At 47.5% G+C, this 12,818-nt stretch overlaps 1 protein-coding gene across 1 annotated transcript; it reads left to right on the top strand.

Moving 5' to 3' along the window:
• Positions 1-570: 570 nt before the first annotated feature.
• LOC137841002 (janus kinase and microtubule-interacting protein 3-like) lies at positions 571-2,376 on the top strand. Its single transcript, XM_068653286.1, has 6 exons — positions 571-847; positions 1,066-1,128; positions 1,215-1,313; positions 1,395-1,493; positions 1,575-1,628; positions 1,749-2,376. The coding sequence occupies exons 1-6, from the start codon at positions 578-580 to the stop codon at positions 1,932-1,934; spliced, it is 771 nt and encodes a 256-aa protein (XP_068509387.1). The 5' UTR covers positions 571-577; the 3' UTR covers positions 1,935-2,376.
• Positions 2,377-12,818: the final 10,442 nt, after the last annotated feature.

Here is a 12,818-nt window from a genome sequence, read left to right as displayed (position 1 = left end):
GTTAATTTATTCAGACGAAGCAAACTTTCAAACGGATTGAAATTCACTCGTGTCTCAAATAACTACGAAAGTTATTCAATTCTCTAAAATTGTCTGATGTTACTTTTATTTATTACGGTCCTATGTTATACCATAATAACCCCCCGCACATTAATCAAATTGTCAAATCAACCCCGAACCATCGATTGTACATTCAGTACAAATCAGCGCACAACAAAGTAGATGAATATACACAACACATTTATTGAAGAAACATGAAATAGAATTACAAATCTTAATCACTCCAGAAACCGAACAATTTCACCCACTGATACCCGTGTTAATAAAATCATTCAATCCCAGAACAATTCGATTGCAAAACACAGTTCATGAAAGAGGGAATCAATTTTTAGCCAAGCAAAGAAATCAAGAAGTAAAAATCACATTTGTGCTTCTCCAAACAATTTATGTCACGCCACTATTCTCATAGTGACGGGTCCCTTGATCGAATTGACTAACAATATTGCTTTAAGCTGTTACAGAATACATTTTTAGCCAAGCAAAGAAATCAAAAAGTAAAAATCACATTTGTGCGTCCATGCGTGACTCACAATCCGACACCGTGTTCCTGTTTTATTTCTATTTTAACTTGCTTAGCTTATTTTGGCCCCTTTTTTGGTCTCATGTTTTGGTCTGGCGCCATCTTTTGGACAAATTTGGAATTTCAGCTCTGCCAATTTATTCCTGTGAACAATCCATATTTTACCATTTGCACCATCTCTTCCCCCCATGTTACATGACAGTAGAAATGGGTCACTATCAAAGCAGAGTAGCAGATCTGGAGTCAGCGCTGAAGCAACAAGGACAGGTAAGCTTATCAATGAGCACACCTTTTTCTCAGACAAAATAGCTACATTCTTCAGTCACTCATTCGTCTGGCATTACTGGACCAACAACCCCCCCCCCCCCCTGAACGTGGCTGGGAAAATGTGGAGAAAAGCAAATGTCATTTTCCAGTCAACCAAAGAATTTGTGGATGAAAATGACACAACATTCCAAAGCTGTCCACGCGTTTGTCTCTTCTAGAATGTCAAGTGGGTGGAGGAGAAGCAGCTGCTGCGTCAGAGCAATCAGCAGTTGGCCGAAAAGGTGACGGAAAGAAAGGCGCTGGGCGGAGTCGCTTGGCGTCACACCCGTCCGGAAGCCCCGCAGATGAGGTCTGACTGTCTTTTCAGGTCAGGCGGATGGAGGCGGAAGAAGCGCGTCTGAAAGAGCACATCCAGGATATCCGAGACCAAAACGAACTGCTTGAGTTCCGCATCCTGGAGCTGGAGGTGGGAAGACTCGCACAAGCGTTTTGAGGCCAGAGATGTGACGGACGGACGGACGGACGGATGCATGCCTCTGCCTTTCAGGAGAGGGAGTGGCGCTCCCCCGTCTTGAAGTTTCTGCAAGTCCGTTTCCCAGACGGCCTCAGCCCTTTTCAGATCTACTGCGAGGCCGACGGCGTGAGCGTACGTAAGGCGTCCCTCGCAACCCTAACCTTAACCTGAGGTCCCAGAACACCTTACATTGCTCCTTGCGCCTTTCCCCAGGACATCGTCATCAGTGATCTGATGAAGAAGCTGGACATCCTGGGCGATAACGCCGTAAGTGTATGTCGAACTCCTTATGTTCGCACTCCACGAGACTCGGCGGCTCAAATGTGACTTTTGGAAGGCTTTGCGCTGAAAGAACCTTGTTGACGCTGTGCCTTTGGGCTCTTGCAGAATCTCACCAACGAGGAGCAGGTGGTCGTGATTCACGCCAGGACCCTTCCCACCCTAGCCGAGAAGGTAACGCGCACGTCCACGCACGCTCTCGCATTCTGCTTATGTGACAGCAGCCTTTCCTCAGTGGTTAGAATACATCAAAGTGACCAAGTCAGCACTTCAACAGAAGATGTTGGACATTGAAAGTGAGAAGGTAGACAGACACGCGACATCAGCCAAGGGGAACTCGGGGCAATGTGCCCCAACAATTCTGACCTTGAGCTGTGCTAGGATATGTTCTGCAACCAGAAGGGCTACCTGGATGAAGAGTTGGACTTCAGGAAGCGTTCCATGGACCAGGCTCATAAGGTAAGCCGCCCTCAAATCTCCCGCCGGACTACTGATGGACGAGGATTGCGGCCCAGAGGATCATGGAGCTGGAGGCCATGTTGTACGAGGCGCTACCGCAGCGGGACTGCCCCGCCACGGACGGCGAAAAAGCCAGCCACGCTGGCGTGAATGACGTGCTGACGGCGGATCAGAGACAAGAGCTTAGGAGCGCCGTGGACCAATGGAAGCGAGCCCTGATGTGGGAGTTGAGGGAGCGCGACGCTTGCATCCTCCAAGAGAGAATGGATCTGCTGCACAGCGCGCAACAGGTAAGGGCCCAAAGCCAGCCCGGCACTTACTTGCACGCTTACTGGCTTTTGAAGGCTACTTTCCATTTGTCCGTCCTAGAGGAACAAAGAGCTGAAAGAATTCATCGAAGCTCACAAGAGACAAATCAAACAATTGGAGGAGAAGTTTCTGTTTCTCTTTCTAGTCTTCTCCTTGGCCTTCATTCTGTGGCCCTAACACCAGCTGGTGAGTGAGCTCCAGCGGCACCGCACTCGACACCTCCGATACACTGCCAGCCGGTCTCAGACGTTGGCAGACGCTCCGATGCCGACGTATACCCCCCGCCACGGTGACAGAGGCACCGCGTCACACCGGCGCTCATCCAATCAGAAGGCAGGAAAGGCAAATTCACATGCAGGGCACTCTTGAACCAGAAGAGAGCGCCACAAAAAAACGGTTGTTGCCCCAAACGCGCACTAAAAAGGGTCAGAATAACAAGAGTCCCACCGGCCAGCCGGGGCCACCCGTCCATCCATTTCTTCAGGGGGGGAAAAAATTGGAGTCACCGGTGAGTACATTTTGCATTTAGCTCTGCTTTTCTGCTTCTGTCTTCAAGTGTGTGGCATCCTGCGACCAAAGATTCAGCCAACCCCAAAGCGGTTGACCTCAACGTCCCACCACCATTCCTACCAGAGCAGGTGACGTGATGCTTTGGACATCCTTCCGTCTCAGATGCCCAAAAGTACTCTTTGCCACATCTGCGGCAATACGGTGTCTTTTCAAAGGTGCAAATAAATCCAGCGTGGGCGGAACACGCACGTCTTCGGTTTTTCCCGCTTTGTTTGTGTGACAGCTGTTGTGAAAATTTTACACAAATAAAGTTGTATAGTACAGGTTTGGCCAAGCCGCAACTCCCGAACCGCATGCGGCTCTTTTATGTTCATATCAACATTTGTGTGTGTGTGTGTGTAGGTGTGTGTGTGTGTGTGTGTGTGTGGGGGGGGGGGTTGTGCGTGTTGGCTTCACTTGAGTTCAATTTAGTATTTTCGTCAAAAGCGCATGTGGTGAAATTCCACAAAGTAGGATGGGCAAACACATTCCAGTAAACTATTAGTGTCAATTGGGCTCTCGAAATGGCAGGGAAAAGATGCACAGCAAAACGAAAATATGTAGATGAACACAGGACGTTTTTATCAGAGTGGGAAAGTTTCTATTTTTTGTTGAACGTGATGGCAAACCATTCTGCCTGATACGTCAGACCTCAGCGCATTTCAAAGATTCAAATCTTCAGCGCCATGCACTTCAGCTCACTCCATGCTAACATTGATCAGGCGTCGAACCCGCAACATCATGCTTAAGAGGTGGACATGCTAACCAGTGCGCCATTATGTCAACGCATAACAACTGTAAGAACTTCCGCCGGAATTCAAATCCGCGGGGAGAGTTAACTTGTTTAAAAGGGAGTGGGCAGAAGAATTATTTAATTTATTTAAATCTATTTGGAGTGTGCGCCATTATGTCAATGCATAACAACTGTAAGTCTACTAAACAAAACAGCGGTTGCTATATGACGTCTGCCACGTCGTGGTCACGTGACGCGGACGTGACGTCGACGCCTACTTTACATCCCACCGATCACAGGACCCCTCGGCTGCATAACCGCGCCCCCTTCCCAACCAATCGGATTTGCTATACGCGAAAACGACGCCAATGGGCGGGCTCTTCCGCCAGAATTTAAATCCGTGGGCGTGGCTCGCAACAGGAAGTAGGAAAATGGCGATGTTGACAAAGACACAGCGGATGGTAACATACGACTAACGAGAGAAATATTTTTATTTTCTGCTTGCAACTGGACCGTCCAGAGCGTACACGGTAAGTACAACTCATCGTTTTTAAAAAGAAGTACTTTTGTTGCCCTGAAAAGCGAGTGAGTGTGGCGTTTGGGGGGAACGTCGAATTTCGACGATTCTTTCTGGTCAACGGTTGTAAATGATTGCGTTGATTAAAAAAGAAAACTTGATGTAACTCTACTTTTAACTGCCGTTTCAGATAAGCGGGTATTACGTCGCAGTCATGTGCCGCGGATATGACGTAATTGGCTGAACTTCCACCAAAATTCAAATCTGTTGGCGCGATGGCCGTGAGCCACTGAGCAACGACGAATATCAACAGAAATATCTTTATTTTCTGCTTGCAACTGGACCGTCTACAGCGTACACGGTAAGTAACACTCATTGTGTTTAAAGAGATTTACGTTTGTAATAGCAACGTGTAGCTGAGGCGCTAGCAGAAGTGTAGCCGCGTTGCGTTGTACGTGTGAATATTGGTCCAGGCGAAATGTTAATGTTTAATTTCATTCCTTTAGGTTCCACGGTGTTTGTTGGCTGCAAGTTTTCCACTGCAAGAAGAGGCTCGTATCATTGACCAGGAGCGAGCTACAACGGTGAGTAGCCATAACATTTATGTTAAACACTTCCTATTTCATGTCTAACAGTACTTGATTTAACAAATAACCATAAATAAATACAGTGTGGGCACTGAAGTTAACATATGTGATTATACTGCCTAATCTGTCACCGAGTATATTGTTGCAAAGTAATATAAGATCCAAAGTTGTAATTCAGAATAGTTTTCAAAAGAAGGCCATTAGAATTATATACAAGTCTGATTACCCTGAACATAACAACAAGCTATTAATTAAATCACAAATTCTTCAATTCAAAGATTTGGTAGATTATCAGAATAATAATGTCTAACAGTAATTGATTTAACACATCACGATAAGTAGATTGAGTGTGGGCACTCTCAAGTTAACATATGTGATTATACTGCCTAATCTGTTACAGAGTATGTTGTTGCCAAGTAATGTAGAATAGATCCAAAGTAGTAATCCAGAATAGTTTTGAAAAGGCCATTAGAATAATAAACAAATCTGATTACCTTGAACATAATAGTTAAGTGTTGAATATGTCCTATGAAGTCAAAATTTGGCACCATCATGTGGTGAAATTTGGAATTGCATCACATCCAATTTTGCCTGGGAACAAACAGATTAAATAAATCTTAGACTTAAATAAGCCACTCCTTCTCAAACAAGTAAACTCTGCCCATTTTGCGCAGTAGATGGTCTGTTAATATCTAGTATTTATACAAAGTCATAATTTAAATTGCTTTTAACCTTCATTCATCGCTTCAACCAACATTACTCGCTCTTATTACCAACTTGTATCGATTTAACTGAGCGTTTAATACTTCCTATCAGGTCTCAAGTCAAGATTTGGCAAAATACAATTTCAGCAAATCCAATTTTGCCAGGCAACAAAAAGAGATTAAATAAACTAAATAAGTCTTCTTCCCATTAAATAAATCAGAAAAGTCTGTCTTGCAACCAGTCCTCTTCAAACAAGTAAAGTCTGCCCGTTTTGTGCCGTAGATTTTGTGTCTATGCCTAGTATTTATACAAAATCATAATTTAAACGACTTCATTCCTTCATTCACTTTGGAAATTTGGAATTGCAGCAAATCGAATTTTGCCAGGGAACAAAAATAGATCAATTAAACTAAATAAGTCTTCTTCCCATTAAATAAATTAAAAAAGTCTGTCTTGTAACCAGTCCTTTTCAAACAAGTAAAGTCTGCCCATTTTGTGCCGTAGATTTTGTGTTTATGCCTAGTATTTATACAAAATCATAATTTAAAGGATTTCATTCCTTCATTCACTTTGGAAATTTGGAATTGCAGCACGTCAAATTTTGCCTGGGAAGAAAAGTAGATTAAATAAATTTAATAAGTCTTACTACTTCCCAATAAATAAATTAAATACGTCTTACTTGTTCCCACTCCTTTTCAAAAAAGTAGTTTAAAACGAGGGCCCTTCACTCAACCTTTAACCTCAACACCGCACGTCACATTGTGTTGTATCTGTGAATGTTGGTTGTGGCCAAATGATAGTTTTCTTTCATTCGTTTAGGTTCCACGGTGTTTGTTGGCTATATGTTTTCCACTGTCAGAAGGATGAAAATACAAAGTACAACGCTTGGACGTGGGCGACGACGTCACCGGTGAGTCCTTCCTTCCTATTTATTTACCTTCTAGGTGCTAGGTGCCGCACTGAACAACATTATGCCGCACTGAACAACATTATGCCGCACTGAACAACACCATGCCGCACTGAACAACACCATGCCGCACTGAACAACATTATGCCGCACTGAACACCATGCCGCACTGAACAACACCATCCCGCACTGAACAACACCATCCCGCACTGAACAACACCATCCCGCACTGAACAACACCATGCCGCACTGAACAACACCATGCCGCACTGAACAACACCATGCCGCACTGAACAACACCATGCCGCACTGAACAACACCATGCCGCACTGAACAACACCATGCCGCACTGAACAACACCATGCCGCACTGAACAACACCATGCCGCACTGAACAACATTATGCCGCACTGAACAACATTATGCCGCACTGAACAACATTATGCCGCACTGAACAACATTATGCCGCACTGAACAACATTATGCCGCACTGAAAAACACCATGCCGCACTGAACAACACCATGCCGCACTGAACAACACCATGCCGCACTGAACAACACCATGCCGCACTGAACAACACCATGCCGCACTGAACAACACCATGCCGCACTGAACAACACCATGCCGCACTGAACAACACCATGCCGCACTGAACAACACCATCCCACACTAAACAACACCATGCCGCACTGAACAACACCATGCCGCACTGAACAACATTATGCCGCACTGAACAACATTATGCCGCACTGAACAACATTATGCCGCACTGAACAACACCATGCCGCACTGAACAACACCATGCCGCACTGAACAACACCATGCCGCACTGAACAACACCATGCCGCACTGAACTACACCATGCCGCACTGAACAACACCATGCCGCACTGAACAACACCATGCCGCACTGAACAACACCATGCCGCACTGAACAACACCATGCCGCACTGAACAACACCATGCCGCACTAAACAACACCATGCCGCACTGAACAACACCATGCCGCACTGAACAACACCATGCCGCACTGAACAACACCATGCCGCACTGAACAACACCATGCCGCACTGAACAACACCATGCCGCACTGAACAACACCATGCCGCACTGAACAACACCATGCCGCACTGAACAACACCATGCAGCACTGAACAACACCATGCAGCACTGAACAACATTATACCGCACTGAACAACATTATGCCGCACTGAACAACATTATGCCGCACTGAACAACACCATGCCGCACTGAACAACATTATGCCGCACTGAACAACATTATGCCGCACTGAACACCATGCCGCACTGAACAACACCATCCCGCACTGAACAACACCATCCCGCACTGAACAACACCATGCCGCACTGAACAACACCATGCCGCACTGAACAACACCATGCCGCACTGAACAACACCATGCCGCACTGAACAACACCATGCCGCACTGAACGACACCATGCCGCACTGAACGACACCATGCCGCACTGAACGACACCATCCCGCACTGAACAACATTATGCCGCACTGAACAACATTATGCCGCACTGAACAACATTATGCCGCACTGAACAACATTATGCCGCACTGAACAACATTATGCCGCACTGAACAACATTATGCCGCACTGAACAACATTATGCCGCACTGAACAACACCATGCCGCACTGAACAACACCATGCCGCACTGAACAACACCATGCCGCACTGAACAACACCATGCCGCACTGAACAACACCATGCCGCACTGAACAACACCATGCCGCACTGAACAACACCATGCCGCACTGAACAACACCATGCCGCACTGAACAGCACCATGCCGCACTGAACAGCACCATGCCGCACTGAACAACACCATGCCGCACTGAACAACACCATGCCGCACTGAACAACACCATGCCGCACTGAACAACACCATGCCCCACTGAACAACATTACGCCGCACTTAACAACACCATGCCGCACTTAACAACACCATGCCGCACTGAACAACACCATGCCACACTGAACAACACCATTCCGCACTGAACAACACCATGCCGCACTGAACAACACGACGCCGCACTGAACAACACGACGCCGCACTGAACAACACCATGCCGCACTGAACAACACCATGCCGCACTGAACAACACCATGCCGCACTGAACAACACCATGCCGCACTGAACAACACCATGCCGCACTGAACAACACCATGCCGCACTGAACAACACCATCCCGCACTAAACAACACCATGCCGCACTGAACAACATTATGCCGCACTGAACAACATTATGCCGCACTGAACAACATTATGCCGCACTGAACAACATCATGTCGCACTGAACAACACCATGCCGCACTGAACAACACCATGCCGCACTGAACAACACCATCCCGCACTGAACAACACCATGCCGCACTGAACTACACCATGCCGCACTGAACAACACCATGCCGCACTGAACAACACCATGCCGCACTGAACTACACCATGCCGCACTGAACAACACCATGCCGCACTGAACAACACCATGCCGCACTGAACAACACCATGCCGCACTGAACAACACCATGCCGCACTGAACAACACCATGCCGCACTGAACAACACCATGCCGCACTGAACAACACCATGCCGCACTGAACAACACCATCCCGCACTGAACAACACCATCCCGCACTGAACAACACCATGCCGCACTGAACAACATTATGCCCCACTGAACAACAATATACCGCACTGAACAACATTATGCCGCACTGAACAACATTATGCCGCACTGAACAACACCATGCCGCACTGAACAACATTATGCCGCACTGAACAACATTATGCCGCACTGAACACCATGCCGCACTGAACAACACCATGCCGCACTGAACAACACCATGCCGCACTGAACAACACCATGCCGCACTGAACAACACCATGCCGCACTGAACAACACCATGCCGCACTGAACAACACCATGCCGCACTGAACAACACCATGCCGCACTGAACAACACCATGCCGCACTGAACAACATTATGCCCCACTGAACAACAATATACCGCACTGAACAACATTATGCCGCACTGAACAACATTATGCCGCACTGAACAACACCATGCCGCACTGAACAACACCATGCCGCACTGAACAACACCATGCCGCACTGAACAACACCATGCCGCACTGAACAACACCATGCCGCACTGAACAACACCATGCCGCACTGAACAACACCATGCCGCACTGAACAACACCATGCCGCACTGAACAACACCATGCCGCACTGAACAACACCATGCCGCACTGAACAACACCATGCCGCACTGAACAACACCATGCCGCACTGAACAACACCATGCCGCACTGAACAACACCATGCCGCACTGAACAACACCATGCCGCACTGAACAACACCATGCCGCACTGAACAACACCATGCCGCACTGAACAACACCATGCCGCACTGAACAACACCATGCCGCACTGAACAACACCATGCCGCACTGAACAACACCATGCCGCACTGAACAACACCATGCCGCACTGAACAACACCATGCCGCACTGAACAACACCATGCCGCACTGAACAACACCATCCCGCACTGAACAACATTATGCCGCACTGAACAACATTATGCCGCACTGAACAACATCATGTCGCACTGAACAACACCATGCCGCACTGAACAACACCATGCCCCACTGAACAACATTACGCCGCACTGAACAATATTATGCCGCACTGAACAACACCATGCCGCACTGAACAACACCATGCCGCACTGAACAACACCATGCCGCACTGAACAACACCATCCCGCACTGAACAACACCATGCCGCACTGAACAAAACCATGCCGCACTGAACAACACCATGCCGCACTTAACAACACCATGCCGCACTGAACAACACCATGCCGCACTGAACAACAACATGCCGCACTGAACAACAACATGCCGCACTGAACAACAACATGCCGCACTGAACAACACGACGCCGCACAGAACAACACGACGCCGCACAGAATAACGCAATACCGCACAGAACAACACCATGCCGCACAAACAGTTTTAGATAATATTACGTCGCAGTCATGCGACGCGGACATGACGTCAATAGGCGGAACTCATGGCAAAATTATAATCCGTGGGCGTGGCTTGCAACAGGAAGTAGGAAAGCGGCAATGCTGGCAAACAAGACACAGCGGTTAGTAACACGACGACTAACAAGACAAATATTTTTGTTTTCAGCTTGCAACTTGACCGTCTAGAGCGTACAAGGTAATTACAACTCATTGTTTTGAAAAATATGTTTTTTTGTTGGCCTGAAAAGCGAGGCAGTGTGGCATTTGGGAGGAACGTCGAACTCGGCGTCTGATTCCAGCCACAGACGCCAAATTTCGACGATTATTTCGACTGGTCAACGTTTGTAAATTATTGCGTTGATTAAAAACTTTATTTAACTCTACTCTTAACTTTGCCGTTTCAGATATGCGGGTATTACACCGCGGAAATGACGTCAATAGGCTGAACTCTGGCCAAAATTCAAATCTGTGGGCGCAATGGCCTTGAGCGAGACAACGGATACAAACACGACGATTATCAACAGAAATATCTTTATTTTCTGCTTGCAAGTGGACCGTCTAGAGCGTACACGGTAAGTACAACTCATTGTGTTTTAAAAGATTTATGTTTGTGTAGTTTGCGTTGCGTTGTATCTGTGAATGTTGGTTGAGGCTAAATGTTAATGTTTAATTTCCTTCCTTTAGGTTCCACGGTGTTTGTTGGCTGTATGTTTTCCACTGCAAGAAGAGGCTCGTATCATTGACCAGCAGGAGCTACAATGGTGAGTACCCCTTTCGTCGTCCATTTATGTTAAACACTTCCTGTTTCATGTCTAACAGTACTCGATTTAACAAATAACCATAAATAAATACAGTGTGGGCAGTCAAGTTAACATATGTGATTATCCTGCCTAATATGTTTATCACAAATATGTCACTAATATGTTTATTTGTTTATCACAACACCTTTGGACCTTCAGCAATCGATTATTTCCCTTCATCTACATAGAGACAGAACGATGGTGTCTTAAACATCTCATTCATTTCACCAAATAACTTCACGCAGGTGGATAACGGCCGTCTCGGTCACGCTATGTTGCGTGATGCAGTTTTGAAGAACCAAATGCATTTATTCAATGAATAAGTCAAGCTAGATCTATGTTTATGATGTTGTACGTTACGGTACCGATTGAAGTTGAGTCCGAAGCCAGTGGAAAACTGCGTTTGTGCTCTCCAGGTACAAATGTTGTGATCTCTGACTGACGACCAGGCGAGACTCGAGTAAGAGATGTCCAAACGAGCTCCGGCAGGGCGGGTCAAGGCGGAGCGAACGGACGCCTTTCAGGCCGCCAATGACGAGCTGAGAGCCAAACTGATGGACGTCCAGTTAGAACTTCAGCAGGAGAAGAACAAGGTGAAAACCTCAACAGACAGACACTGCCTTCCTCCCTGCCTGCTTCCCTGCCTGCCTCCCTGCCTGCCTCCCTGCCTGCCTGCCTCCCTGCTTGCCTCCCTCCCGCCCTCCCTCCCTCCCTCCCTCCCAGTTTCCCCGATGTAGATTTGACATGCGTGTGCCATGACTGTGTCAGCCTACGTCAACAAATGCACCGAGGACGTCAGCACCACTAAGAATATCATCACCCGGGGCAACCAACGACCCTGGATGACTGAGGAGGTACGTCAAACGCTACGAGCGCGGAACTCTGCCTTCAAGTCTGGCGACAAGGAGACACTGAGGACAGCGAGAGCCAACTTGAACCGTGCCATCAGGGTAGCGAAGCGAGACCACAGTCGAAAAATTCAGGATCGTTTCCACGACGCCAACAACACCAGGAGTATGTGGCAAGGCATACGGGCGATTACAGACTACAACTCACCCTCCCCCCCCGGTGGGTGAAGTTGATGCTGACTTTCTAAATGGTCTAAATAACTTCTTTGGGAGGTTCGAGGCACTAAACGGCACTCCAGCAGTTAAAACTGTCCCCCATCAGGAAGAGGAGGTACTCTGCCTTGACTCCGCCGATGTGTTGAAGACCCTGAGGAGAGTCAACCCCCGTAAGGCCCCTGGCCCCGACAACATTCCTGGGCGTGTGTTCAGGGAATGTGCAAGTCAGCTGGCTGGGGTCATCACAGACATTTTTAACACCTCGCTGGGCCAAGCCACAGTGCCAGCGTGCTTTAAGACTGCCTCCATCATTCCGGTGCCGAAGAAACCTCAAATCACCTCATTTAATGATTACCGGCCTGTTGCACTGACTCCGGTCATGATGAAGTGCTTCGAACGGCTGCTTAAAGATCACATCGTTTCCAGACTCCCCCCATTATTTGACCCGTTCCAGTTTGCCGACCGGCAAAACCGCTCCACTC

This window comes from Syngnathus scovelli, chromosome 15 (genome assembly GCF_024217435.2).
Source record: "Syngnathus scovelli strain Florida chromosome 15, RoL_Ssco_1.2, whole genome shotgun sequence".
NCBI lineage: Eukaryota > Metazoa > Chordata > Actinopteri > Syngnathiformes > Syngnathidae > Syngnathus > Syngnathus scovelli.
Note: the sequence above shows the minus strand (reverse complement) of the source record. Positions and strands in the feature narration are given on the sequence as shown.

Coding starts and splice junctions, on each gene's coding strand:
- LOC137841002 (XM_068653286.1), top strand. CDS start 578: ATGCGTGACTCACAATCCGACACCGTGTTCCTGTTTTATTTCTATTTT. Junction 1,129..1,214: donor ATCAGCAGTTGGCCGAAAAG/GTGACGGAAAGA, acceptor CTGTCTTTTCAG/GTCAGGCGGATGGAGGCGGA. Junction 1,629..1,748: donor ACATCCTGGGCGATAACGCC/GTAAGTGTATGT, acceptor GGGCTCTTGCAG/AATCTCACCAACGAGGAGCA.